Source organism: Formica exsecta, unplaced genomic scaffold (assembly GCF_003651465.1).
Source record: "Formica exsecta isolate Colony F162 unplaced genomic scaffold, ASM365146v1 scaffold3, whole genome shotgun sequence".
In the NCBI taxonomy this organism is placed as follows: domain Eukaryota; kingdom Metazoa; phylum Arthropoda; class Insecta; order Hymenoptera; family Formicidae; genus Formica; species Formica exsecta.
In genome coordinates this window covers 615972-642325 of record NW_021850256.1, presented here as the reverse complement: position 1 = coordinate 642325, position 26354 = coordinate 615972, and the positions used below count along the sequence as shown (strand labels likewise).

Below are 26354 nucleotides of genomic sequence, written 5' to 3'. Positions count from 1 at the left end.
GGGGGGGGGAAGGGAGAAGGGGGGAGAGGAGAGGAGCGACGACCAGTCGAAACAACATTCGTTTAAGTATGTAACAATCGCCCTCTCCTCTTTTCCTCCGCGATCAAGAAAAAAGGAGATATGTATTACGTCATGTGTACGTACATATATATTCGTAATTCGCTGGGGGAAGAATTTCGAGCGATTCGCAAACAATCGAAGACAAAAAATCGCTTTACGCTGTACGGATATTGTCTTGCGTCTAATCGTTGCGCTATCGCTCAATCGCGATAATATCTCGCCGGTGATTAAAGATTGCTTACCTCACATATCTACCTGTCTACCTACCACATACCTATGACTTATGAAACTTTGGAATCTGATATCTCAACGATCTAAGAATTCTCAGAGTTGAAGTGACCGCGATAAAGTTATCTCTCGCGGAAATTAAATTACCCGACGTTGTTCTCATCGTCGCTTGTAAACATTCTGATTATCGATGGGAAATTTTTCAAATCTAGATTTTTCTCTCTAGATTGCGCGGAACGGATAAATTTTTTCCTTATTAGTCGGAGAGATATTCAAAATCGAATTTATGAACAGCTCGTTCGAGTGATATCGCTCAGACGTGACGACGATGAAGCAAACGAGTTAAAAATCGCGAACCACCTCCCTTTCCGCATATATTTCGTCACGGCCTCTCCCGATTACGATCTCGATAATTGCACGACTCGTTTCCATGCTCGTGCGCGGTTATGAAAATTTAATCGGCTGTATCAAGTTCGCGCAGGGGAGGTGGATCGAATGGAACAGTCCGATTTCTCGTGATAGTCAGCCATGCGTATAATTGGCGGCACTCTTTCATATTTTTTCGTTTTATAGATGTTACACATGTCATATAGTATCACATGATAGTACACGACATGTTCTATTGCCGTAATTGGCGTCGATTACTCGGTAAATTAACGATAGGAAAAAAAAAAAAATAGATGAAAAATAAATTATATAATGCAGAAAAAACAATTCTTTCACAAATGCTTTGTTGTGAAACTTGCATATTTAACATTAACAAATTACAATTATTGTGTAATTATTTATCGATGTTTTATCATTTCATATAATGTTTAGCTTTCAAAAGGATGTTTGACGTTAATTTTAAGCGTTGAACTGCACTCACTCTTATTATTGCCACGAGAGTCATGATGATTTCTAGCAACAGTGGTCTTTTGAATTGTGAATGATTGTCAAGCGATTATTTGTTATTCGGTAAGGTTTTGTTATATACTAACAACCGAGGGAACAGAGTAACTCGGAGGAAAAGGGATACACAATTTTATTATTTTCTTTTTTTCTTCGTACAACTGTTTGATTATTAGAATGGTTAAACTTATTTGATATATATGTTACCATAATCACGCATTATACACATCGATTTGCTTGTTATTTTCATCGTGCGAAATAAACGTATAATACGCGCGTCGTAAAAAGACTCCGGATCCGAAAATGTCCTCTATTCATCGCGTATATCGAAAATTGTTTACACGAAACATCTGATAAGATTATCATGACTTGCAATGCATCACTTTCAATAAAATGTTGCATTGTCATATTCACCATTGTGATCATCAAAAATCTGTAACGAAATCGACCTATTCTCCTTATTACAATTGCTTCGGCTTCACCAAGTTTACTACTTTGAAATTCGGAATGGTTAATTTAACGAGAAGGAATAATCGAGATTTGCAAGTGGAAAAGACAACAGAGAATTAACTAGCATATGTAAACTCATAAATAGAGATGTACAGTTAACATTTTTACATTTATGTATATACAGGATGTCTGTATTCCTTTATGGAATCAATGTTGGCTTTTCCTTCGCAAAGATTTGACGAAGAGTTTGATTTAAGGAGAACACCCTATAAATATGTTACTTTATTTATCAATTACAAACTTAAGCCGAAGAGTAATGATGGTAATTCTATTAAAGCAGAGACATTGATATGGGCATATGGATAATATGTAGGTAGGTAGATAAATAGGTACGTCTGTATGCACCGCGTACTGATCAGCCATTTTAGATTCGTCGGAGATATTTATTCGGGAGAGAATCGCGACATATAATTTTCTTTTTACTATTTTTTTAGGATAGTCATTAAAACTAGAATGTTCACGAAGACGAATCTTGCGTGTCGATTCTCTCAAGACGACAGCCGCCTATTCGTTGTCGAATTTTAGACTAATATATCTCCTTCAATCCGGTAATCCGTAAATCAAAGTACGATGCTATATCTTTCTGTTAGCTATTATTTCGGCGGGCGTTCCTGCTCCGCGAAATACTTGGTCGCGTTCGGGAAGCGCAACGGATCCGGGAAGTCGGGCGTACCATATCGGCACGGGTTTAAACAATCCCTGATCGCTTGACCGAACGCGCGTCGCACCGCAGGATCCGCCGCGACAGCCACGGCGGCGCCCTCGACTTCTTCGACGCCAGCGTGGCCGACCCCCTCTCTGACCAACCGTTCCATGGACGCCGCTATCGTCGAGTGATGATTTGGCGTCGGGCTAACTAATAATCGCGGTTTTTGTTGTTCAATAAGCTTGCGACGCTTGCTCGGCAATCCGCCCAGGTATGCATCGCTAAATGTTGTTACGCCTCCGTTTGGCGTTGCACCTTGCAATTGTCGACGTTGTCTCACACCATCGCGAGCAATAATTGGTACCCAGTCCTACGAAAATATTGCTAATCTCAATCCAATGTCATCGTTACAAAAATAGCAATATTATATATAAATGTATATTAAAAGAGAGTTGTAATCAATTCATTTTTTCATAAAAAATATTTAGTTTGAATTTTTTCTATTTATATTCGACATACCGAAGGTAAAGCTTCGTGCCCGGGGAATGTTTCCGGAACTTCTTCTCGATCCTCAGGTATCGAGCTTTCGAGTGTCGGTTGTTGCTGCTCCACAATTTCCGTTTCCATCGGCTATATGCATATCATTAGAATTATATAATTGTATTGCTGCATTACATTATACAATGACAAAAAAGTAAAAGCGCGAATGAAATGAATAATAGGCTACCTCATCTTCCGATTGTGCTTGGGTGGATTGGCGCGTTGAAACCGATGATACTGAAGACTGCTGGGATGATGCGTCCTTGTAAACCAAAAGCGGTATGATCTCTGAATCCGGCGGTTGCGGCACGCGTAGAAAATAAGTACGAAGATGGGCGATAAATCCATTCAGTATCCACTGAAGAAGAGCGGGATTCCCACCATCCATCAAGTCGCCCTAATAACGAAGCAACCGAATTATATTAATATGACGGAATAAACTTTTTTTTACATAATTATATATAGCTTAAGAGGAGCAAATCTAACCACAAAACGCGTCGCAATTGCTTCCAATCCAGCTTGACCGCCGCGCAGTGAGTACCGCAGCACCGTGCAGAATTGGTTACACAGATTAATTAGGATGTTCAGTATTTCCTGTCCGAACCTTGCATCATCGACTTCTGTAAAACCAACGCGTTCGAGAAGTTTGTTGATTTTATGGTACATATTTCAATTAAAATACTAACCGTTGTCGAATAAGTTCCTAAGTATATCTCTCGCATGGCGAGTTATCAATGATTCGATAGTCGCGCATATGTCAACGCGAGAGCCGCTCCTGCCGCTGGCGTCTTCCTCGGATGCCAAAAGATTCCGGATCTGAGGTCGTAGTTGAGAAAGTAGACGCTCGATCGTTTGTTCTTGAAGAATATCCGGTGACGAGGCGTCCGAAAACGTGTACTGTAGGAACTCTTGTAGTGGTCTTCGAAGACGAGCGATGGGCTCCCATTGACCAAGACGTAGCCTGATCAACCCATCCAGAGTCATAGTTTGTGCCTATATACAGTTTTTTTTTAATACCAAAACAAATCATCTCGTATTGCGTAATAGATACGCGCAAATATAATTTAGTGACGAATTACCAGCAATACGAAGAGATCGATGAGGAAGTTTTCTTCTCTGCCGGATTCGTGTGACGTGAAAAGATCCATAGATAGACCTCCACCCTCGAACAAATCGGCTAAAGTCAGAGCACTTCCGTTCGAACTGATTATTAAAAGAATTATGCAATTAGTATTATGTAATTAACGATTCTTTCTTGAATTTTTTTATCGACATTAGACATACCTGTCGCTCACGAATCCCACATGTATATTGCTACCGAGCATCTGCATTATGTTACCGAGATTTTCTACCAAATTTGGAGCTGCAATATAATCAATGTCGATATCGAAGTAAATATCTCGTCCGTTACTCTCTCTCTATATTCTAGATTCATTCTTTTAGATTTATTACCGTTACTATTGATGCTGATGTTGGGTTGTGATTGACCGACTGTCGACTGACTTAATATCTGTTGCAATAAGTTTACGAAAGGATTATTGCTAGCCGTCTCGGCATTTGCCGTCGATGTTGCGTTTGTTGGAGGGGCACTGCTAGTTGTAGCCGAAGTTGTCGCTGGAAAATATTTTTTTAATTTGTATAGAAAAACGCATCTTCTCTTATTTATAAGTTTATACGAAAAAAAATTTCTATTCGTATCTACCGATTTGATTCGTTTGATTCTGAGCGTCCGCCGTGGCTGCTGATGCTGTGCGCGTTGTTTGCGAAGAGGTTGTCACGCCACTCGTAGTACTGGACGCGGTGCTCGTTGGAGTACGATATACATGATGAGAATTACACGGAAGATAGGGATCGAAATCGAGACCTAGTCCGATGCTCATACCGAGACCAACGGGATGCGCGTGATGATGAAACACGTGCGGCCGCGACGTACTTCGAGTCTGCGTGGCGGTAGTAGGATGAGTACCAGTATTGCTCCTATATTATAGAATTTTTATAATTTATACCGCATATCGTACATATTTGTATGTGTAGAATATTTGTTCTTTTAATATTGTTCTCTCATATGATATAACTATGAGGTGATTTTATAGCATTACGATAATATTATAGCCGATGTTATTATACCGTGCTTGAGTGCTTTGACCGGTATTCGTATTTCCGCTGTCCATCGAAGTAGAGACGCTCTGTTGCGTTCCAACAGTAGTAACGGGTGGATTTCTCGAACTTATAGTCGTGGTAGTGATACCACCATGCACCATATGTCCGGCAACAGCTTGCATAAAGTTTCGCATGAAATACGGCGGCGGACCTGAGCCGAACGGAAATACATTTGTCCTGCCTGCAAAATAGAAAACACACAACGGCGCAAAATTGTTCTTTTCGCACACAAGATGCATTAACATATACTATTAACTTACGGGTGTTACCATTGTTGTTGTTTTCATTGCCTGCCGTGTTCTGTTCATTGCCAGATCCACCATCTATATTACTCTCGGAACTAACCTCCATCAATACTTCGACATTGTTCGGTAAATTGAATACCGTATCTGGAAAAACGAACGCATGTTTCGACATATTTGTTTAACATTTTTATAGAATCGTATTAAAATATAAAATGTACCGAAAGGCGATTGGCTTTGCTCTTGTTGCGACCGTTCTCCTTGCGATTGCGTATTATCGGATTCTCGTTCCTGACTGCCTTCCTCTGTATTAACGCGCGACGATGTTGCTGATTCTGCGTTGTCCGATTGCGTCTGCTGACTACCGGATTCGGTCGACTCATCGTTACTGTTATTATTATTAGCGCTACGACCATTCAAACTAATGTGAGCCTGTAGAAGATAAAAAAAGATGGATTGTAACAATATTACTTATGTCAACAGATATACCTACGGTTATTTTTCTATTTTTTTATCAATATGCTCACTTCTACTTGGATCGGTATACCAGGCTGTAAGATAGCCGAATGCTGTACTATTATCGGTCGGCAGCGCAAATTTCTGGGTGGCGGTTGACTCATGTCGATGATAATGTCGCTTAGAGCGTGACAACTGTGAGACATAAGGTGCAAAATTTCGCTGACCCCGTCCACTATTCTCTGATTGTCTTCTACAGTGTTTGGCCCGGGCTAAACAATAATTAAATTGCCTTTATAAAAGCAAAATTTCAATTGACTTGGGTTTGACGATCGATGCGGAGGCTTTTAATTGACTTACCCCAGGCGGCAATAAAGGATCGAGAAGCGTGAGCATGCAGTAACGTTCCAAATACGGTCTCAACCGTTCTTGAGTGTTATTCAGTCTCTGCAATAATTCTGCCATTTGCGGAGGTCGCGGAAGGCTAAAAACAAAATAATTAACAGTAAAATCCATCCACGCTAATTATCATTTCATTAACATGAAATATTTAAACTGAGATATATACTCTTGCTGCTGAACACGCCTGTTTTGTCCAGCGTTACTCGATGCGGCCCCCGTGTCTGTAGTTGCTTGTCCTTGTTGTTGCTGCTGCTGCGGCATTTGTGTCTGTGGATTCGATTGCGATTGTGATTGCGATTGTGATTGCGATTGTGACTGCGATTGTGACTGCGATTGTGGTTGTGCATCACTTTGATTTTCATTTGTATCGCTCGTAGATCTCGTACTTCCACCATTATAATTGCTTCCTATGTATTATTGAGCAGTTAATGCAACATATAAAATCACATCTCTGAATCAAATTGGATTCGCGAATGTACCAACCTCTGAACAATGTGACCGCGCGCGCACCAGCCGCGGATAACGCGGCCGTAATGGCGGCTGCAGCTGCTTCTGCGAGTCTGGTACCACTGTCATCTCTCGAGGCATCACTGTTCCTGTAGAAGTTATTAAAAAGTACAAATTACTGTTACACTACACAGAGAAATCCATCTAACAATCTGAATGTATATTTAACTTACTCATTTTGCTCCACTTCTGGTTCTTGCGATTGTTGCTGTTGCTGTGCCGTCGATTGATTAAGTTCCGATGGAGTAGGATGCAGAGGAGCACTGGGATCATCTAACCGATCAATCAACTCATTTATGCGATCAAGCATGCGACCTGCATGATTCAAGCGGCTGCCTGATAAGCTGTTGCTCAATTGTGGTATCCCTGAGGAACAATTAAACAATGGATGTATTAAGGAAACTGACTAGCATATGACAGAATTTAGTAAAAACTAGAATGTTACCATGTCCCTCTACAATCTCCGCCGGCACTGACATGGCACCCAGATACATTGCATTCCCATGCATCTGAGTGCGTGTGACACGGTAATGCGATCTCTGCGAATTCTGCCAGCCTGGTCTGTTTTGCCCCTGTGTCTGCCCACCATCATTGCCGTGTTGACCCGGTTGGGGTGGCGCGCGTTGCACCAAATGTATGACTTTTCCATTGACATCTGAAGAATTACATTATATCAATATACATGATAATCATATTATATTATTCTTGTAACAAGTAATTTATTGCACATAAGCAAATATGTATATATGTACCATAATCATTTAATTTCTTGTCATCTTGAAGCACTCGTCCGCAATAAATCAACCTCTGCGAATCGGCTGGTACCGCAACGGATTCTGCTATATGTTCTTTAAAGCCACGCACTGTGATTTGCTTTAAGGAGAATTGCAAAGATATATTATATAATGAAACGTGTACAAGTGTAAAAAAAAAAAACTTATGGGAGATAATACGCTTAATACAAGCACATAAGCAGCATAAGCTGTATATATTTTCTAAATATTATTATATCAGATTTCTCAATATAATTTTATGATTTGTAAAAATAATATTTTATTTCACTTTAAATAATATTTTAAATGTATTTATACCGATACAATTTTTTTTTATATCCATCGGGAGATTTGGACGAATCATAAACAAAGAATAATAATGGCATTTGTTTATTCGCGACATGTGAACAAGAGTGCGGTACTTACGTCGTCTTCGAGGGAGAAGACGTGATTCTGCGAATCCAAGGTCTTGACTGTTAGGTCGATCATCGTCGTCGGCGTGCCGCGTCGCAGGCTAAATGTAGAAACTTCGAGATTTCAGCGTAAGTATGTACACGAGTACAGCAGCGAATTATGATATGCAGAGACTACACGCAAAATACGCGATACGATACGATACGAGTGAATCGCTCGTTTTTCGATCCCACTACGAAAATTGGAAAACTGATCACGCTCGCGAGCTCCGATTTACACGGGTCGATCGTGGGAAGAGAAGCCTGGATGTGCAAAAATTGCAAATCGCACAATACTGATCCGCGACTCGTTCACCACATTGTTCGCTCGCCTCGTTCACTTTTTTCTCATTGCTCTCATAACGTAGTATGTATGTACGATGTCGTCCAATGACGGGAGGAATGAGAGGAGGACACGATTACACGTTATTTTACCCAGAATGCGCTTTATCAACGATGCAGCGAGTGCTGACAATACACGCGATAGCGATAGTCTCCAAGTCGGAAGTGAACGTTGATCGCATCACCGTCTATCGATATCGCGCAATTATATCACCGTGGTGTAAGATTGAATGAAGAGATGACGCCACGATACGCAAAATGGAGTTTAGTTCTTCCCCAAGCCTAAAGCTGGATATAAGCCTCTAGGTTAAAAGTTCATCTCTTTTCTCGCGCGTATGTGTATGTATTTATTTTATATTCGATAAAAGAAAAACAGAAAAGTGCTTAGTTTTACGAAAAATTGGAGGATCAGCGTTTGTATATCTACCAAGGACTTTGAAATTTGTAGAGGCAAGCAAATATTTTGAGTTACATGAAATGACATTTTGTACGGATTGCTTATGAGCTGTTTGTTTTTGCATAGTTGGTTAATTTGCTATCAAGAGGTTCACGGGCACAATGTATTTGTGGATTACAGATCTGTGGAAAAATTAGAATTTCTTGCAATAGAGTCAAAAATTTTTTGGCCTATCCCTTATTTAACTGCCATTTTTTTCGGATTTCATCCTTAGGAGAAATTGGGAAATGTTAAAAATTTAGAAAAATTTATTTCTTTATTACAATACACACACACACACACGAAAAAGATGCAGATCAGTTAATTTTTTTCTTTTAGAAAAATTAAATTAATTGTTTGATTCTCAAAGAAACTTTTTTCACTATTTATGTAATTTATTAATTTTCTAAACGAAAGAAATGCTATATTTTTTATGCATACAATAAAAACATTATGCGATGCGTTTTTACGATAATTTGCAGCATTTGCATTCCATTGAGGGCACATGTACATATACATATGCACCTCGGCACAAAAAGGAGAAATTGCATATGCACGGTGTATTCATAAAAGAATGTTAATGATGTTTTGATATCGTATGCAGGAAGTGAGGGTACACATACGTCCTACATGTATCTCGTGATGGAGGCCTGTCCGGGACACCCGGCGCCCCGACGCGACGATGGACCACGAAACATGACGCTCCCCTCCCTTCGCCTATCCCCCGTTACCACGACGGGCGAGGCAACTCCGCTGTCTGTCCAGAAAGAAGACCCAATAAGAGCGATAAAAGTGAAAACTTCGGCCGGGATTTGGCCGTGGCCGCGGCGGAAAGGCACGAGATGGGGAGCCGATTTTAAATCCTATCGTAAACACGCTCGTCACAGAGGCTCTCAACATTGTTGAGGCACTTTAGTGGATATTGCCCGATGGCAAGTATATGATATTCTTAATGGACGTAATCTTTTAATCATAATACGCGTGAAATTTATACAAATGACACATATAAAGAACGTTTCTTTTTATTTTTCAATGCCTTATATAAAGCTTGTACATCCACAAGTACAATTATCGTAAAAAAAAAGAAAAAGAAAAATTGTGTGATATAAAGAGTTGGAATGTTTAAACGAAAGCTTCTTCTCTCACGTTTTTCAATATCGCTTCTTATCGTATATTCGATAATTGTTAGCTGAAATTTTAATTGTTCTGCGAATAACAAGGACGGTTTGAAATAGAGAACAAGAATGTACAACAAGCGTTCCATCATAGTCCAATTTAGAAGCGGAAAAAAGCTGGCCAAATTCGCGACACGGTGACGAGACGGTTTTAAACGACGCCCATCTAGATTTAGATCGTTAGTATGCGTTTAACTTAATCCTCTCATACAGCTTCTTTTTTACCCCTTTCGCGGTCAACGCGCAGCGCCGTGCAAACGTAACGAACCAGAGAGAAAAAGAGGCCAGATGCTAAAAGCGTGAAAAAGCGAAGACAAACATCTTTCTTATAGAATACAGTTTGGACACAACTGCAGCTCTCGAGAAATTAATGGTATAATTATTCCTTCAATAAAAACATATATGGAGAAGGGAAACAAAATAAGGCAAAATAAAATCCAATTTAAATTCTTGTCAATTTTTGAAAAACTTATATAGTTAAGATATAAAAAAAATGCGTAATAGGTTGCGAATAATTGCATGCGAAAATTGTCCAAATGTAGCAGAGATAAATGACAAAAAGGAGAAGAAATCGAGTAATGCTAAACACTGTGCCCGAATTTAATTGTCTAGTCTTTGCAACACTGCACTACTTTACTTTAATTATTTAAAATTAAATAGTATATACGTAAAAAAAAAAAAACGAAAAAATAATTAAAGAAGATGTAGAAAAAGTGTGATTGTGTGTGAAAAGGACGGGTTTTTAGAGTAACCTTTGTCGTCGTGTAAAGAACAGTCTATTAATCGAAAACATTCGAAAGAATAAATCCAATAGCGATCAACTACGAGCAAAGGTTAATCTTCACACTTATGTTAGCGTTCTTAACGCCTACGCCAGGCGATTATCTCCCAATATCTCAACGTAGCGTGTGAAGTACCTATCGTATATACTCGAGCGCGATACTCGTTCTGCTGCCTTTCTTATTCTGTCTCCGCTCTCCATCTGCTTCTTTCCTCTTACGTTTCTTGATAAGAAAAGAAAGAAGTTTGCATGCTTACCTCAAAGCTGTGCAATATAGAGATGCAAATAGAGCGCCAAAGATTTATCTATATCGATACTGATAACTGAGAAAGAAAGAGAGGAAATCTACTGTCATTTACAAATCTTTTTAAGATATGTATATGCAAATGTAAAAAATGATAATTATATAAATGAGTTGACTTCACAAGTAAATTAATGACTATATTAAATTGATAAGTTGACTTAATTGAATAGAACTGACAAACAGCTTGTGAGAATTTTACATCATAAAAATCATATTAATGATATAATAATAAGGGGAAATATGCAGTAAAATTGAGAGAATAAAAAACAGCAGTTAATTGATTGATATACTCTATTTCGCGGCCGACGATATAAAGATACAACATCACATTAAAAAGAAAAGATTAAAAACCGTATTAATTGCTGAGAAAGATATACTTCAAATATAAAGATCACACTTTCATTTATTTCACATGAAATTATTTTGTAATTCAAATATATCATTTTTAATTCGTAATCCGATAACTACTGTGAAACAAATTTTATTATATTTCTTTTTATTTTCTCACGTAAAATCATCAAGCTTTCTATTGTACCATACTTACGAGATATATACTACAGAGTATTTTTAAAAATAACATTGAAATATTTTACAGGATTGTAAAGAAGGCCCTAATAATCATTTTGAGATAGAGAATGCAAAGTATTCCAGAAGCTGCTATATATCTTGATATTACCCTGGGACGCGCCTTATGTACGCTCATCGTATATTTTAAACGTGAGGCGGGCACACGAATTGAAAGATCGGTTGCAGTTTAGTATTTTGAACTCCGGTAAGGTCATTAAACAGAGAGAGAGAGAAAGGGAGAGAAAGAGCCGGCGAGAGAGGCGAGAGCGCGTGACGCGGCGGCCGACGCGGCGACCGCGTGTGCGTTGGCGCCAGGCCGCATTCTCGCATTCGTTAAACCGAGGGGCACGGAGTTAGGTCCCTCCGTCTTGTACCTCGTGCCTCGTGCCCTGCCTTGCCTTGTCTTGCCTGCTTGCCTGGCCTTTCTCGCTTGTGTTGTATCCTCCTCCCTTGCTCCCGTATTACTCTCTGCCCGCGGCAATAATAAAAGCGGTAACGGACAACAGCAGGACAAAGAGAAAGTCTCTTGCCTATCTCTCTTTCTCTTTCTCTTTCTCTCTCTCTCTTTTGCATCGTGTTGTTTTTGACGGATAAATAAATAAATAAAAGTATATAAAGATTTTCAGAATCTCTTTCTCTCTCTTTCTTTTTTTCTTTTCACTCGATGTTTGTGAAAAATTAAAGCTATGTTTTTCACTGGAATGTCCACAGTTTGATGACCTTTACGCGACGGGAGAGATTAGGCGAATTATAGGCGCCAGTGCAGAGATAGATGCCATGGGAGCCAATGTAGAATAGCTTAAAGAGGATATAAGGCGAGTCGAGGTGGCGCCAAGCTCAAGAATTTGTATGGCATACCTCACTGGTGAGTTACGGCATATAAATGGGTACGTAAATCATGCGCGTAAACAGCCACGTTATATAGATAGAGGCGTTTACTTGGATGACAAGCGACCCGTGAAGCGCCGCCGCCACCGCATCGGCGAACTCATTAAGTAATCGATATTATTTTACGATGAACAGAGAAACCCTTGATAGAACACTTACGATCTCGACATGGACACGCGTACTCTCGAGATCGCTCTTCTTACGACGATTAACGAACACGAAGTTAGGATTTATCTCTCCAATTTGTAACGAGCGAAAGAGAGCAACATTTTTCTTGTGATCCTTTACATTACCTATAAAAAGACCCGTTGTAATTTCGATCGATTATTATCTCGATTCCTATATTTTAAAATAATTTCTGTGCTTATTTGTGGCAATTAAAACGGATCTCTGACCGAAGCGAGATAAATTTTTCCATATCGAGAATTTAACAAGAGATTACATATACCGGTTTCGGTCCCCGAATAACGAAAAGAGAACGAAGGAAAGGTGTCGCGACAGAAGCTACCGGGCTACCGGAGGTACCCGGTGTTAATCGTGAATCGCTCGTTGAAGTTTATTTGAGCGCAGAAGATAGGACATACGATCGAAGCTTCCTCGATCCCGCCATTAATAATAATTATCGTCGATGATGAATCGGTTGAGGTCCCCTAAATCCAAGATGAGACAACAGCTAATTTCTCGGTCGATTCCATCGAATCGACATTCCAGAAAAATTTGCATATCATTCTTTCGTATTTGGGAAGATTCGATTTACGCGATCTATCGATTCTCTGGCACGCAAATATAATGAGGAAATGAAATCGCCGATAACATATTCCAATATATCTTTTAAAGTTTCAGTAATTGTTTTCAACATGCAAGCCCATTTTTTTATCAATCAATGGTAATAAAGGATAATTGAAAGAAATTCGGAACAACAGTGGATCTATAATTTAATCTATAATTTGTAGCTTGATTTTGATAATCTTTTGAATCTTTCAATTATAAAATTGAAAGTAATTCTAATCTTTAATTTCTATGTACAGGATATACTTTGATCAGTCTATGATGGATGATTCGTCTTTTGCAGTGGAGAGAGCGAGTGAAAAATAGAGAGAGAGAGAGCACCAGAGAATTATCTATCTATAATAATATTTTCTTTCATGTCGTGCACCGTGCGAAGCAGTTAAGCAAAGGTCAAAAGTTATGAGCAATCGGTCCGTTTATCGGTGCAAACACACGCTGCAAGCGTGTGTGCAGTGCGATAGATGACGAGAGGGAGAGGTTGATGAATCCTCCGCCGAAGCAGCTGATCCGACGAAAACTTCTTCGTATCCGTCACGGTCCATGAGTGAAAATGAGAGATATCCATTCTTGAGCGAGGATAACTTCCGGAATAATGGGACAAACATAAAAAGAGATAAAAGCCTTGCGTGCCTAACGGGGACTGGATTTAAGTAAGCGCGGTAGCCACGGCGAGGGAGTGTGTGATAATCAGGAACATACCGTGGGGCATGATAAGGGAGAGAACGACAGGGAGCAACGAGGCGAACAACAACGGGGAAGGAGGAACGAGAATACGCGTAGTACGGGGTGTAGTGGTAAGAACGCAGGGGAAGAGCAGCAGAGAGCCGGGCCGGGCCGAGCTGGGCTGTTCACTCATTCGCGAGCGGCCGGTAGAAAAAGAAGATGAGCTCGTCGGTGTACGTACGCGCGTAACGTACGACGGAGGGAGTAGTAAGAAGAGCGAAGAAGAGCTCTCCGGAGGGAGACCCTCGCGCGGCGCCACGGTGGGTGCCGACACGACGACTATAAGTAAGTCTCGCGCGGCGCGCCGCGGCTTAATGCTGTCGTTGCCGCGTCCGTGGCGCCAGAAGGAAGGTCCATTGGCGACGACGATAAGCTTCCTTTTCCCGGCCGGTCCCCGCGGAGACAACGAAGAAGAGAGAAAGAGGGAGGCGCGGTGAACTTATATACCATAAGATGATGTGGACCCAACTACAGTGCAGATAACACGTGGCTGTCATTCGCTGCTGCTACTACTGCAACTGCTGTGTCGATTCTTTCTGCCAGTGTTGATCAGTGATCGGCAGTGTGGCAGTGTCTAAACACGGAATAATATCGCGGACAATTGCCGGTTTTCCGCGCTATGCGAGATTAAACGTTCGCGTTTAATCTCGCACAACATTCGTGTCTCTTAATGAAAAACAATCGTACGATTTTTGTCGCAAAACCCATACACATTGTGCGTATCGAGTGACACGGAGAAGGACGCTCTCTCTCTCTCAGAAAGTGATCGCGCAGAGGTGGTGCGCGCGATTATCACATTTCGCGAATCTCGCTAGGATCACGGTATTCTTCTCGCCATTTTCGCGATTGTCCTGTAATTACGCATTGTAATTAATCGGCAGCATGTCCGGCATTCTCTACACACTGCTGGGCCTCGCGGCTAGCGCGAGTCTTCATTGCGCCGTGCGCCGCGAAATCAGCCCGTGCACCTGCCGACAGGAGGAGTTTTCCAGTCCCGTTATTAATCAGGCACAAACCGCGGCGACGACCGCGGCCGCGTCTACTGGCGGTAACGCGAACAATAATGCCGGGGGTGGCGGTCACCACATTGGGGAACGTATCGAGGTAATGTGCGAGAAGATGAAGTCGTTCGATCAGCTGGCCGAGGCGCTAAGGGGCAAGTTTACCCCCGAGCAGCAGATCACCCTGCGGGTGGCACATTCGAATCTGCGCGACATATCGCGCCACGACTTCAAGCAGTTGCGTATGTCTATCATCCGGCTCGAGCTGAATCACGATCATCTGGGGTGAGTGCGATATATTGCGCGTCATTGATTTCGCGTGACGAAATGATCTTCATTGGCTCTGGGAAATTAACGCGCAACGCGGATTCTGAACGGTAAAGTTACAAGAGTGCTTGTCGAAGTCATCGATGAAAACGAAGAGAATTGTGGGGGCGCGATAACTGATACTGTTTATCAGTCACGGTTACTACACTGCGCGCGTAGAGATAACGATAGTTTCGATCATCTATTTCTCAAAACATTAACTAAACAGCTTATCTCTCTCTCATCAACATCCTTTTATCGACATAATGTCACATTATTTCTATTTTTTGAATGTTAAAAATTAGAACATTTGATTGGTTATTTAATGTTGATTATAGAATTTGAAGTAAGAAAAGTTTGATGAAATTAATTACTAAACAGATTTCTATAGAAATTTCACGAAATCAAAGATTGATTGAAAAATGCCGACGGTACAAAACAGAATAAATCGCAAAGCGAAATGTCAGAGCCCCCGCGGTACACGTCTGTGTCATTCTCGTGCTCTCCGTTTGTAAGTGTGCCACACACTTACGATACGGCCAGCCAGTATCTTTGCAAAAGGTCATCGTCTGCTATTGCGGACATTGAATGGAGACATTTGTGTATGTATAACAAAGAAACGATCTTAATTCCCGCAACGACTATTTGCGAAGGCGTTCATGGCGCCATTGCGTTTGAACCAATGTTTGAACTTTCTTCGGAACGTATTTGCTGGAAAAGCGATCGTACGTTATTCGATAAGTCATTTCTGAAATCTTACCGTTGATCACACATTGAGTTTAATTGTTAATCCATTTATAATACAGTAATTTGTCCCATAAATGGTTTGTGCGATAGCGTATACGGGTATTTCTCGTAAGAAGTTTTTTTGTTTCGTCTGTGGCATTATTAAGTAACGTGATAACAAGTGGACAAAATTTTGCAATTCGCATTCCAACGACCGTGTCTCGTGATGCGATGACGTTAAACATTGTCGCGTACATAGCGGAAGCAGAGGATATCGTGGCCGATATCATTACGTAATGTTTCTGTCATAGCGATTAGCGAACGAACGCGATACGTGTCTCGACATTTCGGCCAGTCCGTTCTTGGTTTCAATTTTAAATTTTCACCTCTGTATCATTATTTTTCTTCGGAATAATGCGTGCGTCATTCTTTACGAACATCACAAAGGACGAGCCACCGGTCTCCCTTGATGATATTGTCGCGCGTATCCCGCCAGACGAGGTGAGGAACAAATGACGGTCCTTGGAGACTGTATGTCTCTCTTTAGGAATACCAAGAAGTATCCTCGCGAGACAGCGTGAGGAGGAACGGGACGTAAGAATGAAGTCTTAATCATGCCTGACCTCTTCGCACGCGAGTTATCAAGAGCTATGCATGTTTATCGTCGTGGAATAATTAAATAACGAGTCGTCGCAGTATATGAGCCGATACTAACAAGTGTATAATCGAATACGATAATGTCTGGCGCGTCGCCAATTTTTCAGGATTCCCATTAGACCGACTCGCTCCGATCATATATTACTATATAGTCAAATGATAAATAGTGTAGTAACAAAGAGAGAAAAATATGAAATATACTACTATACTTGATGTCATTTAAAAAGAATCCTTTGAAGAAAGCGTCGCGCGAGCGCGGAAATGTTGCTTAGTTTATTGCATAACACTTATCTCGTTTCCTTAAAGTCAAGGAACACGCATGTGATATCGCGATTTGCAGGGTCGTGGATAGCGATGTTTTCGCTGGTCTGGATCGGACGCAGTACTTGAGTCTCGCGGACAACGAAGTACCCTCGATACCGAGGCACGTCCTGTTGCATCTCTCGCTGCTGAGGACTCTGGATCTCAACAGGAATCGGATAAGCCGTATCGATTCGGATGATTTCAAGGTGAGTATATATTCGCGGGGATTAGATTAGATTTAGTTTATATGACCGTATAGATCTCACGTGTGCGAGATCTTGCGAAAAACAGATCGGGAAGTGAAGTCACGAACTTGTCGACGCGATGGGATATGAGATGTGCATCATGATGCACGTGATCAGTGCGTAAAAAGTTGCTTGATTACAATCTCAAACTCCTCAGACAGATCGTCAGGAAGAGAATCATACGCTTCTTTAATTCGCGACTAAATCTGTGCATTGACTCTCTCGCGTGTTACTACAATTACGAAGACATAATCAAGTGCTAGATAAATTTTAAGAACAATATTTTTAGATAATAAAAATGCCTTATTACATAAAAGAGGAAAATATCGTAAGATTTAATAGAAGAGAGAAGAAACTAAATTTATATATATTCTATAAATATTGCAATTTTGTGCTATCTTTTCTGTTCTAGTATAATCCGATGCTTCAGCATTTGGCCATGGCCGGAAACGCAATCTCTGAGATGACCCCGGGTTCGCTGCCGCCTCTAGTCAAGCACTTGCACGTCGGCAGAAATCATCTGAACAGTCTGAACCATACCCTAAGGTACGATCGACTCATGTTTTTTCTTGTAGAGAAGAAGGGAGAATGTGAATGGGCGGTACTACAATTTAATCTTCAGCAAGGATGATAAAAAATGTATAATCTGCAACACATGGCTAAAACATAATTTTCATTCATTTATGAACTATGAGAGTTGCGTTTGCATCGAAAGAAAGCTACCTCAGCATCTTGCTGCCATCCTGTTTACTATCGTTTAATCATTGAATCTCTTATCTAATTCATTTTATTTTTGATCGAGCTAGCAAAAGCGAATTGTTGTTTAAAGGAAATCCCATGCGTGGACTATCGATCGGCGACGACCTTTAAAATCGTGTAGTCGAGAATCTTTGATGATGCTCAGCGCATTGAATACATAAAACAGGATTCCTTGGACGATTTAGCCATATGTGTCCCATTTGTTTTTCTTCGCAGAGATCTAAATCAACTCGAGTGGTTGCTCATTAATTCTAACGAGCTCACGTCACTTGATGGCGAGCTACCGTCGTCCGGTCACAATCTTAAAATGCTTTACGCAGTGGATAACAAACTGACGCATCTGCCGAACGAATTCCGATATCTTCATCGTCTAGAGACTCTCTTCCTCCAGCACAACAAGATCCGAAATCTTGACGGTACTCTGCAGAAGGCTAGACGTTTGAAATTTCTAGAGCTCTCTTACAACGAGCTGCAAGAGGTATTTGGCCATACGTTTATGTCACACGAAATACTTTCTGAACTTCGTCTTGAATCGTATATAATTCGATGTTGTGCACAAACGATCGTTTTACAATATTTAAGTAATATTTTCATGGAACAAAATTTTATTTTTTAAATTACAGAAAGTTGTCACTTTTAATATACTAAATAAATAAATAAATAAATCTTTTTTTTTTGTAAAGAAAAAAGGATCTCAGGAACCCAAAAATATGAATGAATCTGCATAATTGCAACTCGCGGAGCGCATATGCTCTCGATATTACGTTTTAACGTGCACGGCATGGTGGAGAAGTCAAGGCGTTCATTCGCGCTAAAGCGCGCCGTACATTGAGTCAATTACGTATACGTAATGTAATTATTGCTGCCTTCCGCCTAGTGGAAAGATTTCAAGCCACTATATCAGACGAAACGTACGAACAAACGGACAGCAACTTTTTCGTTCAATTGTGTCGCGCATCAGATCGAAGTCATCAAGATCATATTCGAGTCGCAAACGAGTTAATTAATTACGCGAAATTACATTATGGATAATAGAGACTGAAGAGACGCTTGACTTGTGCTTTAGTTGAACGAGAACGATTTCATAGAGGCCGAGATGCTGGAGGACCTCGAGCTCGGACACAACTCTCTCAAGTCCCTGGGTGGCGCGGATGGCGACGGGAACGGTAGTAGCGCCCTTTATCCCCTTAGATCATTAAAGTGTCTGAACTTGACGCATAATGAACTTCGCGAGTTCTCCCTGGCTTCCTTACGCGGCTTACGCGAGCTCAGGCTGCTCGATCTGTCCAACAATCGAATCGCCAGATTACACAGAGGAAGACCGTCCTCCGAGGTAGGTACTCATCAATGTCATCAATGTCAATGTGTAAAATATCTTTGTTATCGATAATGGCCGATCTGACTCAATGAGAAACGATCGATTAGAAATTGGCGATGCTTATAGAATCTAGTGGAGGAGGAGGGCGACGAGATCGCGGGCGGCAATATCCAGGATCTGCGTCTTCAGCATAACGAGTTACGTAGCCTGGACGGCTCTTTATTCCTGGGCATGAAGGAGCTACAAAGGCTCAATCTCAGTCACAACGCGCTGGGCCCCACGATCGGGCCGCGCGACTTACGCGGTCTCGACGCGCTCCGCGTGCTCGATATCTCGCACAATCAGCTCACCACTCTTGAAGATACATCAGAGGTAAACAAAAACAGCGATATCGAGTCATCTTTTCTCTCTTTCTCTCTCCATCTTGCTTCTTTCTTTTTGTTCGCCGATAATCGACGTACTGATGTAGTGAAGTATTGATATGAAAATTGTTATTTAGACATGGCTGCCGTCCTTGGAGGAACTGAATGCGTCGCACAACCGTCTGGTCACATTGTCCGGCCGGGACTTTCGCGGTTTTCCAGTGCTCTGTTGGGCCGACGTCAGCATGAATCAAATACGTACTCTCATGCCGGAGCTAGTGGCTAATACGCGATGCACGATTCACGGGGTCCCCGATGTGCTACGTATATACCTTCAAGGTGAGTTTATATTAAACTCTGTCTGTCTCTCTCTCTCTCTCTCTCTCTCTTTCTCGAAGCGTCTATCTCCGCCGCCTTTCAGTATCATATTTAACGCTTTCGCTACACATTCCTATATTCATGTGCGTAACAGATTATTTATAGTAGCGTTATATAATAGTAGAGAATGTTAAAGGTAAAATTTTCATCGTGTTGTGTCTAAAATTTTTTACACTTATTTAAAAAAAAGCAAGTTGCTTCCATCTCTTTTCAAAATATATAATTTTTAGCTAAAATTGATAGTAGCTGGCAGATCTAAATATGATAGTAGTGTTGATTGTTGAGAGAAAGAAGAACGGATATGCAGTGTTGTCTGCCATATATTTGTCTGGTATAAGAAAGATTTGTCATAGATGAATAGTAATCGAGTTAACTGCAGTAAACGAGACTCTGATTCCTATAGAGAAATCTTTGCTCAGTGAGACAGCTATTAATGGTATTGTAGCAGATTCTAACGTCTCAAACAAATAGCCATTTTGATTTCTAGATTCATTCAATTATACATAGCTTTTACACGATACCCCACGACATACATACACACACAAAATTTAAATAAAGATTTTTTTATTATAAATTCTATCGAATTTCAACAACTGCAATTTGTTTTTCCGCTACAAGAATAATATTCTATACTTTTGTCTTTTTTTCTGATGAATTTTTTCTGCTCTATATAATTTGTTAATAGTGTACAATTAACTTTAATTAGATTGTTGGACATTAACAGACATTAATCGAAGAAAACAGAACAATATATGACGCATGCGGTACTGTAATTAATAAATATCGCTTGTAAGATCTAGTGTGAACAAGTAAACAGAAGGAGAGCGAGGAAAGAAAGAGAGAATGAGAAAGAGAAGAAGGGACAGGAGAAGAGAGTGAACAGAAAATAAATTACTCGCTGATAATGGCCTGGCTCCGTTTGGCTCCTGAGACATTATATACATATTATTTGTTACAACGATTACATTTCTCGCGATAACCCCCGCTGCGGCGCCATCTCGAATTATTTATTGTATACCGGCGCCTGCTTGCGTTGAGCTGTTGTTATTGTTAATATATCGTTTCTCTTTGCCATGCTATCGTACTCAATCCCAATTATCGGTAGCTTGATCTCAGTTTTCATTGAACACTCTCTTTCTCCTTTTCACAAGTTTGCATTGAGAAAATTATGCAATATGTGGTGGAAAAAATTGTTAAAATTCGGATTTGTTTCGGACAACCACTTTCTTTCTCTGTTAATGAGTAACAGGCTAGGCTAATCTTTGTTATCACAACTGGCGCCACATCGTCAGTAATCACGCGTTTTTATGAGATAATTTTTTTTTTATATTACGTTAATTTATGATCAAAATAATATGGCTCTTGAATTTAGGGGAGGATAGCGCAAGAGTAGACAGTAACGCATACAAGAGTAAGATACAAAGAATCAAATGTAAAAATCAAATGTATCACGTTACGAACGTGTTTCACATGTACAGATTTTTCATTCTTTGTATCTTATTGTTCAATTTCATCATGCGGCATAAGTCCTTATGCTCTTTATCTTTCTCTCATACATACACATACGCTTTGTTGTTCGCAGATAATCCCGTGCTGTGTGACGCCGGTCTGGCCGACTTGACCGTCGCGCTCGAGGTAAATCACGCTAAAGTTTACGGGGTCGGCAGTGATTGCCCAACCACGACGACGTTGGCACCACCGACGGCAGTCGAATTGACATCGGCACTGCCGCTGCCACCGCTTCCGCCGACGCTGTTGTTGGCCGCTGCGGCGGCAGCCTCCGGCGGCAATGTATCCTTCGCCGCCACCCTCGAATAAGAAAGTTGCATCGCCGCATGGTGCATGGTGGCTATACGAAAATAATACTCGCGCGAGCATCCATATCCAGCATGATGAGAAAGAAAGAGAAAGAGAGAGAAAGAGAAAGAAAGGAGAAAGTACGATGAAGGGAGGGATCAGTGTAGAAAAAATATCGTGCGGTATCAGAGAAAATCGTGCGACAATTCGTTGAATGTTGTCTTCGTTGGATGAGGAAAGATGAGGAAGACGAGAAAGACTACCAAAGTACACGAGCAGAGTTCGATCGTCGAAAACGGATATGCCGTCTCTGGATATCCACTAATAATGCAGTAATGTAACGGATTCGACGTTATTCCGAGCACTCTCGGTAACTTTCGTTTTCTCCGCGATTTTGAGGGCGCGGTGTATTTATGTATCTATCTGCATATGCGTGTGTGTAGATGGAGAAGCGATTTTGTGATCGACGGTTTTTCGTACGATCGTTGAAGAAAACATCTTTTTTAGTCATCATGAATTCCGAGACAGATCCATACAGCTCCGATACGCTTAGGACAATCTTGGATGTTTAAAAGTATCCGTTGGATATCGCGACAATAATGTGAGGATCATGTTTGTCCAATATTGGAGTATAATCTCGAAATGATACGGAAAAATTAAAAATACAACGGAGTTCGCAGTCGTTATAGGAAATGAGTGAACGCGGAATTGTACAATTGCGTACAAAAGAATCATTACTTTTCCGTTTAGCAATAGATGAAACCCTTACATTGTAAATAGTCTGTAACAGCGGAAAATCCTGTTCACGTATAGCATTAAGCCATTTTTAATTTAGCATTCCTTTTTCCGTCAAATTGAGTACGAAGTATATAGAGAATAGCCAATAATCGTATTCGTATCTGAACGAAGTATCAATTCATTCGCAAAACTCTATTTTCAGCATCAATTCGCAACACATTCTCACATCCGCTTGTCGTCGAAACATTTTTTTTTTTTTTCTTTCTGCGAATTCAAGACGTAAGACATTTTTGCCAAATTCACATTTGCATGTTTGATATAGCATAGTTACAAATCATACGTTGAACATTATCATATTAAAAAAAAAGAATATCTCAAGTATCCGCGCGTCCGTGTGTTTCGAGTGCACGAAGTGCGGCGGAGATATGCTAATCATTGCTTTCTGACATTAGGTTTAGGTTTTCGATATATCACGTAGCGGAATGATGATTCAAGTGGAGGAAAACGGCCGCAGCTTCTACAACGTAATAATTCACAAAAGACTTCGGTCTTCAATCGAATTCCTCGATGATCATGTGTATGCGAATGAATTCCCGACGGGTCAATGGAGCAAATGAAATCTGTTAACTTCTCCCACCGGTATGAGCAGATTGGCAGTGGGCGATCAATTGACTCTTTTGTTAACTCGTGCCAATAGGGACGAATTGTTATCAGCGTGCCTCCACGCATACATAATGTATCAGCTCGTTTATCCGCGGTGTAGCCATAGTATTCGGCTATTTTACATTCGCGCGTATAATATTAAAATAAATATGGCATATGTAAAATATTCGTTTCTATAACAAATTTGCGAAAGAAAGAGCCGCGAAAAAAACATTTTCCGCCAAAATTAACAATGTAACAGTTAAATATACTAATTGTAAATCGAAGAATTTAAAATTTTGGATTATATAATAATTAATATCAAACGTAGCATCGCAAATAGCATAAAAGTTCGGAAGATTTATAAAAAAACACTGCGCAAAAGGCGTTATCTTGAATTGAGATCAAAACATTAAATTTATTAATTATAAATTTTTAAATGGAAGAATTTCTCCTCCAAGTTCTTTTAACACATTGCAGAAGGCAGCCAATAGCACGACTGGTAGCTTAATTAATTAAAACTCGGAATAAAAAAATAATTTTTAATTTATCTTTGGTATTTTGTATATTTCAATGAAAGATTCGCATCAATTTAGAGAGATATCGCGAGAACTACGAAATAATTGATGAAGTATTATTAAGATCAAATTTTTACGTACCTAATAAATTATGCACAAGTATTTGCGCATACATAATACCATCAAAAGTAATTAAAAATGTGTAGTACGTTAGTCTAAATTTATAAGTTGTATTGATTTATAAGTGAATTTCTCGTGATGTCTGCAAAATGATGCAGTACTATATGTACGTAGATACCATTTATACATATGTATATGTATATATATACTTATAAAAAGACAAAGTAGAGATCTGTTTATATAATTTTAGCATCTAAGTTATTTATCTGCATTGTGATTTGCACTTTCTCTTTTCCAATATCTTATCTTTTGCTTAAATCTCAGAGATATTCACAAGAAAACTCTTGTAACAAATTTAATAAAAATTGAGGATAGGAAAAAAAGATATTGATGTAATGCTGAGATATTCATATAATTGAATAAATATTTAAACAAATATTTGAACTTTTAATGATAACAGCCATACTACAAGGAGGAATAGAACAAAAAAGATATATTGTTTTGTATAAAATACGCTTTCCATGAATTCTTATAATTAATTAATTGTGTTTATTGTTTTATGATTTTTTCTAGTTTTTATATGTAATATTTTAGAAATATACTTCGTATCTCGTACAAGAACAAGGTAATGTCCACTACTTTGGAATGTCCAAAGGAGTCTTGTTCAATGCTCAGCTCGTTGAAATGTTCCTTCTTTAATTTTGGTTCACAATGTTTAACTGAAAATATTATGCAAATAACTACCAGTATTATACATCGGTTACATTTGTGTCTCATTCTCAATTTATATTTAATATATTATATACCTATCCAACAGTTATCACTGTATGATAATTGAACAAAGTATTTATCCTTTGTTTCATTATTGTGTGTGAAAAAAGCAACTTTTATGTAGTCGCAATCTTTCTCCTCTTGGAGACTTATACGCATGTCCAAGTTTACTTTGTAAATGTTACATGCTCGTTTAATGGCGTCCCACCGTTGAGATTTTTTGTTTCTCCTTTCTTCAATTTCTGGAAATATATAGTTAAGAGAGAATAAGAGAATAGATTTTCAAGATGAGAACCATACACAATATCGAACTTACGAACTTTGATTCAAACAAATAGATATGCTCACCCAGCTCTAAATCCATTATCTCTGAAAATAAAGCATCTTTCTGCTTTTTTGCTTCTTCTAATTCATTCTTTACATTATCTTGCAACTTTATCACATCGAGAATCTTCTTATCTATTACTTTCTCTTGCAATATGCTAGCATCTATGTTAGATGTTGCTGTATCAATCTTCTGTTGTAGCTCTGATATCTTTGTAGCAATGACAAACTTCTTGTTAGTGCAATCTACATAATATAAAAAGACTTCATCTTTATTAAGATTTTCATATTTATATAATGAATTATGAACTTATTATTAAGTAAATGTAATAATATAATGTGAGCTTTTTTCATCGATAGTCTGATTGTCTTTTGTAAAAATATATTAAAAAATGACAATACCTTTCTCGTAAAGGACTTTCTTTTCGATTTGGGCGATGACATTTGATCGAAAGGTCCGATAGAACGTCTCCAATTTCTCCAAAAGGGAACTTCTGTAGTCATCATTTTCTAGTACGTCTAGTATATTGCACTTAAATTCCTCAAGAGTCATCGTACTTGTATGAGTAAATAGTTTGCATGAAAATCAACCGACTCTAGTTTGTACGTTTGATCAAGCATTCAAAATATTTTTTATAGTAGCAGTGAGAAGAGAGAAACCTGAGAGGGGTCACGCTGCCATTTTTCTTGAAACCGTTTTCTTAGCTGGTATTGTAGCGACAGCTAGATCCATTTTAGAGCTGGTGGAACTAAATGGCCAGATTCACTTTTCGGTGCCACGATAAAACAACCGGTTGGTGCATATCCGTGCTAGATCCATAATTGTGAGTCAAAATTGCGGAGAAATATTATGGATTTATTATGTTTTATATTAGCAGCGTGTGATGTTTTGTCATTCTAGTATATACTACGGACAGCGATAATAAATTATTATTGAAATATTTTTATGTATATACGCATATGTGAAATAAAATAAATTTTCTTAATAATAGTTTTCTTAATTTTTAGATATAATGTGTAGGAAATATTTACAATAAATTTCTTTTACTCTATTAGTTTTTTATAATTAACTAATGAATTATTAATTATATTATTTAAATAACTTTTTAATTTATAAAAATTTAGTTGGATGCATTTGTGCACACCAATGTATATTAAAAAAGCTATTATATACAAATTTATATAAGCATAAATAATTAAAACAATAATTAATACAAGTTTTTTTGAAAATAAACACATAATAATAGATATGTTCCGCTTACTTAGCGCTATTTTCACTCGAAGAACAAGCCTCTTCGCCCACCCTTACCCAATATATATATATATAAACTTTTATAAAATCTGTATATTTTATATATTTTTAGATGTAATTTTATTTTTGATTAATAGATTTTTGCGAATGAAATGACATCAAACGCGACAATATTCGGATTTTCAAATCCAATTCTAGAAATTAGATAAAAATTTTTTTCCATATCTAACAATAAGTAAAAATTATCAGAATTATATCGTGTTAA

The 26354-nt window shown here is 39.2% G+C and overlaps 3 protein-coding genes across 5 annotated transcripts; 1 reads left to right on the top strand and 2 right to left on the bottom strand.

The window, feature by feature from the left end:
* Positions 1 to 1295: 1295 nt before the first annotated feature.
* Positions 1296 to 8371, bottom strand: LOC115237528 (large proline-rich protein BAG6). The gene is made up of 20 exons (XM_029810625.1): positions 7842 to 8371; positions 7395 to 7515; positions 7088 to 7297; positions 6816 to 7008; positions 6619 to 6731; positions 6302 to 6542; positions 6094 to 6217; positions 5805 to 6005; positions 5499 to 5709; positions 5296 to 5424; positions 5003 to 5216; positions 4578 to 4852; positions 4328 to 4489; positions 4160 to 4238; positions 3955 to 4078; positions 3562 to 3868; positions 3362 to 3495; positions 3063 to 3272; positions 2855 to 2965; positions 1296 to 2705 (listed from the first exon to the last, which is right to left on the bottom strand). The coding sequence occupies exons 1-20, from the start codon at positions 7902 to 7904 to the stop codon at positions 2283 to 2285; spliced, it is 3645 nt and encodes a 1214-aa protein (XP_029666485.1). The 5' UTR covers positions 7905 to 8371; the 3' UTR covers positions 1296 to 2282.
* A 157-nt stretch (positions 8372 to 8528) lies between these two features.
* Positions 8529 to 23654, top strand: LOC115237529 (chondroadherin-like protein). 3 transcript variants are annotated; one of them, XM_029810627.1, is made up of 12 exons: positions 8529 to 8548; positions 9250 to 10193; positions 11501 to 11677; positions 12184 to 12337; positions 13389 to 15158; positions 16903 to 17071; positions 17523 to 17656; positions 18086 to 18347; positions 18936 to 19202; positions 19314 to 19559; positions 19687 to 19888; positions 21510 to 21745. In XM_029810627.1, the coding sequence occupies exons 5-12, from the start codon at positions 14755 to 14757 to the stop codon at positions 21743 to 21745; spliced, it is 1920 nt and encodes a 639-aa protein (XP_029666487.1). In that variant the 5' UTR covers positions 8529 to 8548; positions 9250 to 10193; positions 11501 to 11677; positions 12184 to 12337; positions 13389 to 14754. The 3 variants fall into 3 exon arrangements, with proteins under 3 accessions (XP_029666487.1, XP_029666486.1, XP_029666488.1); XM_029810626.1 differs by having other exon boundaries at positions 12184 to 15158; XM_029810628.1 differs by lacking the exons at positions 8529 to 8548; positions 9250 to 10193; positions 11501 to 11677; positions 12184 to 12337 and having other exon boundaries at positions 14755 to 15158; positions 21510 to 23654.
* A 492-nt stretch (positions 23655 to 24146) lies between these two features.
* Positions 24147 to 25764, bottom strand: LOC115237530. Its single transcript, XM_029810629.1, has 4 exons — positions 25240 to 25764; positions 24862 to 25083; positions 24549 to 24755; positions 24147 to 24461 (listed from the first exon to the last, which is right to left on the bottom strand). The coding sequence occupies exons 1-4, from the start codon at positions 25388 to 25390 to the stop codon at positions 24319 to 24321; spliced, it is 723 nt and encodes a 240-aa protein (XP_029666489.1). The 5' UTR covers positions 25391 to 25764; the 3' UTR covers positions 24147 to 24318.
* Between the last annotated feature and the right edge of the window lie 590 nt (positions 25765 to 26354).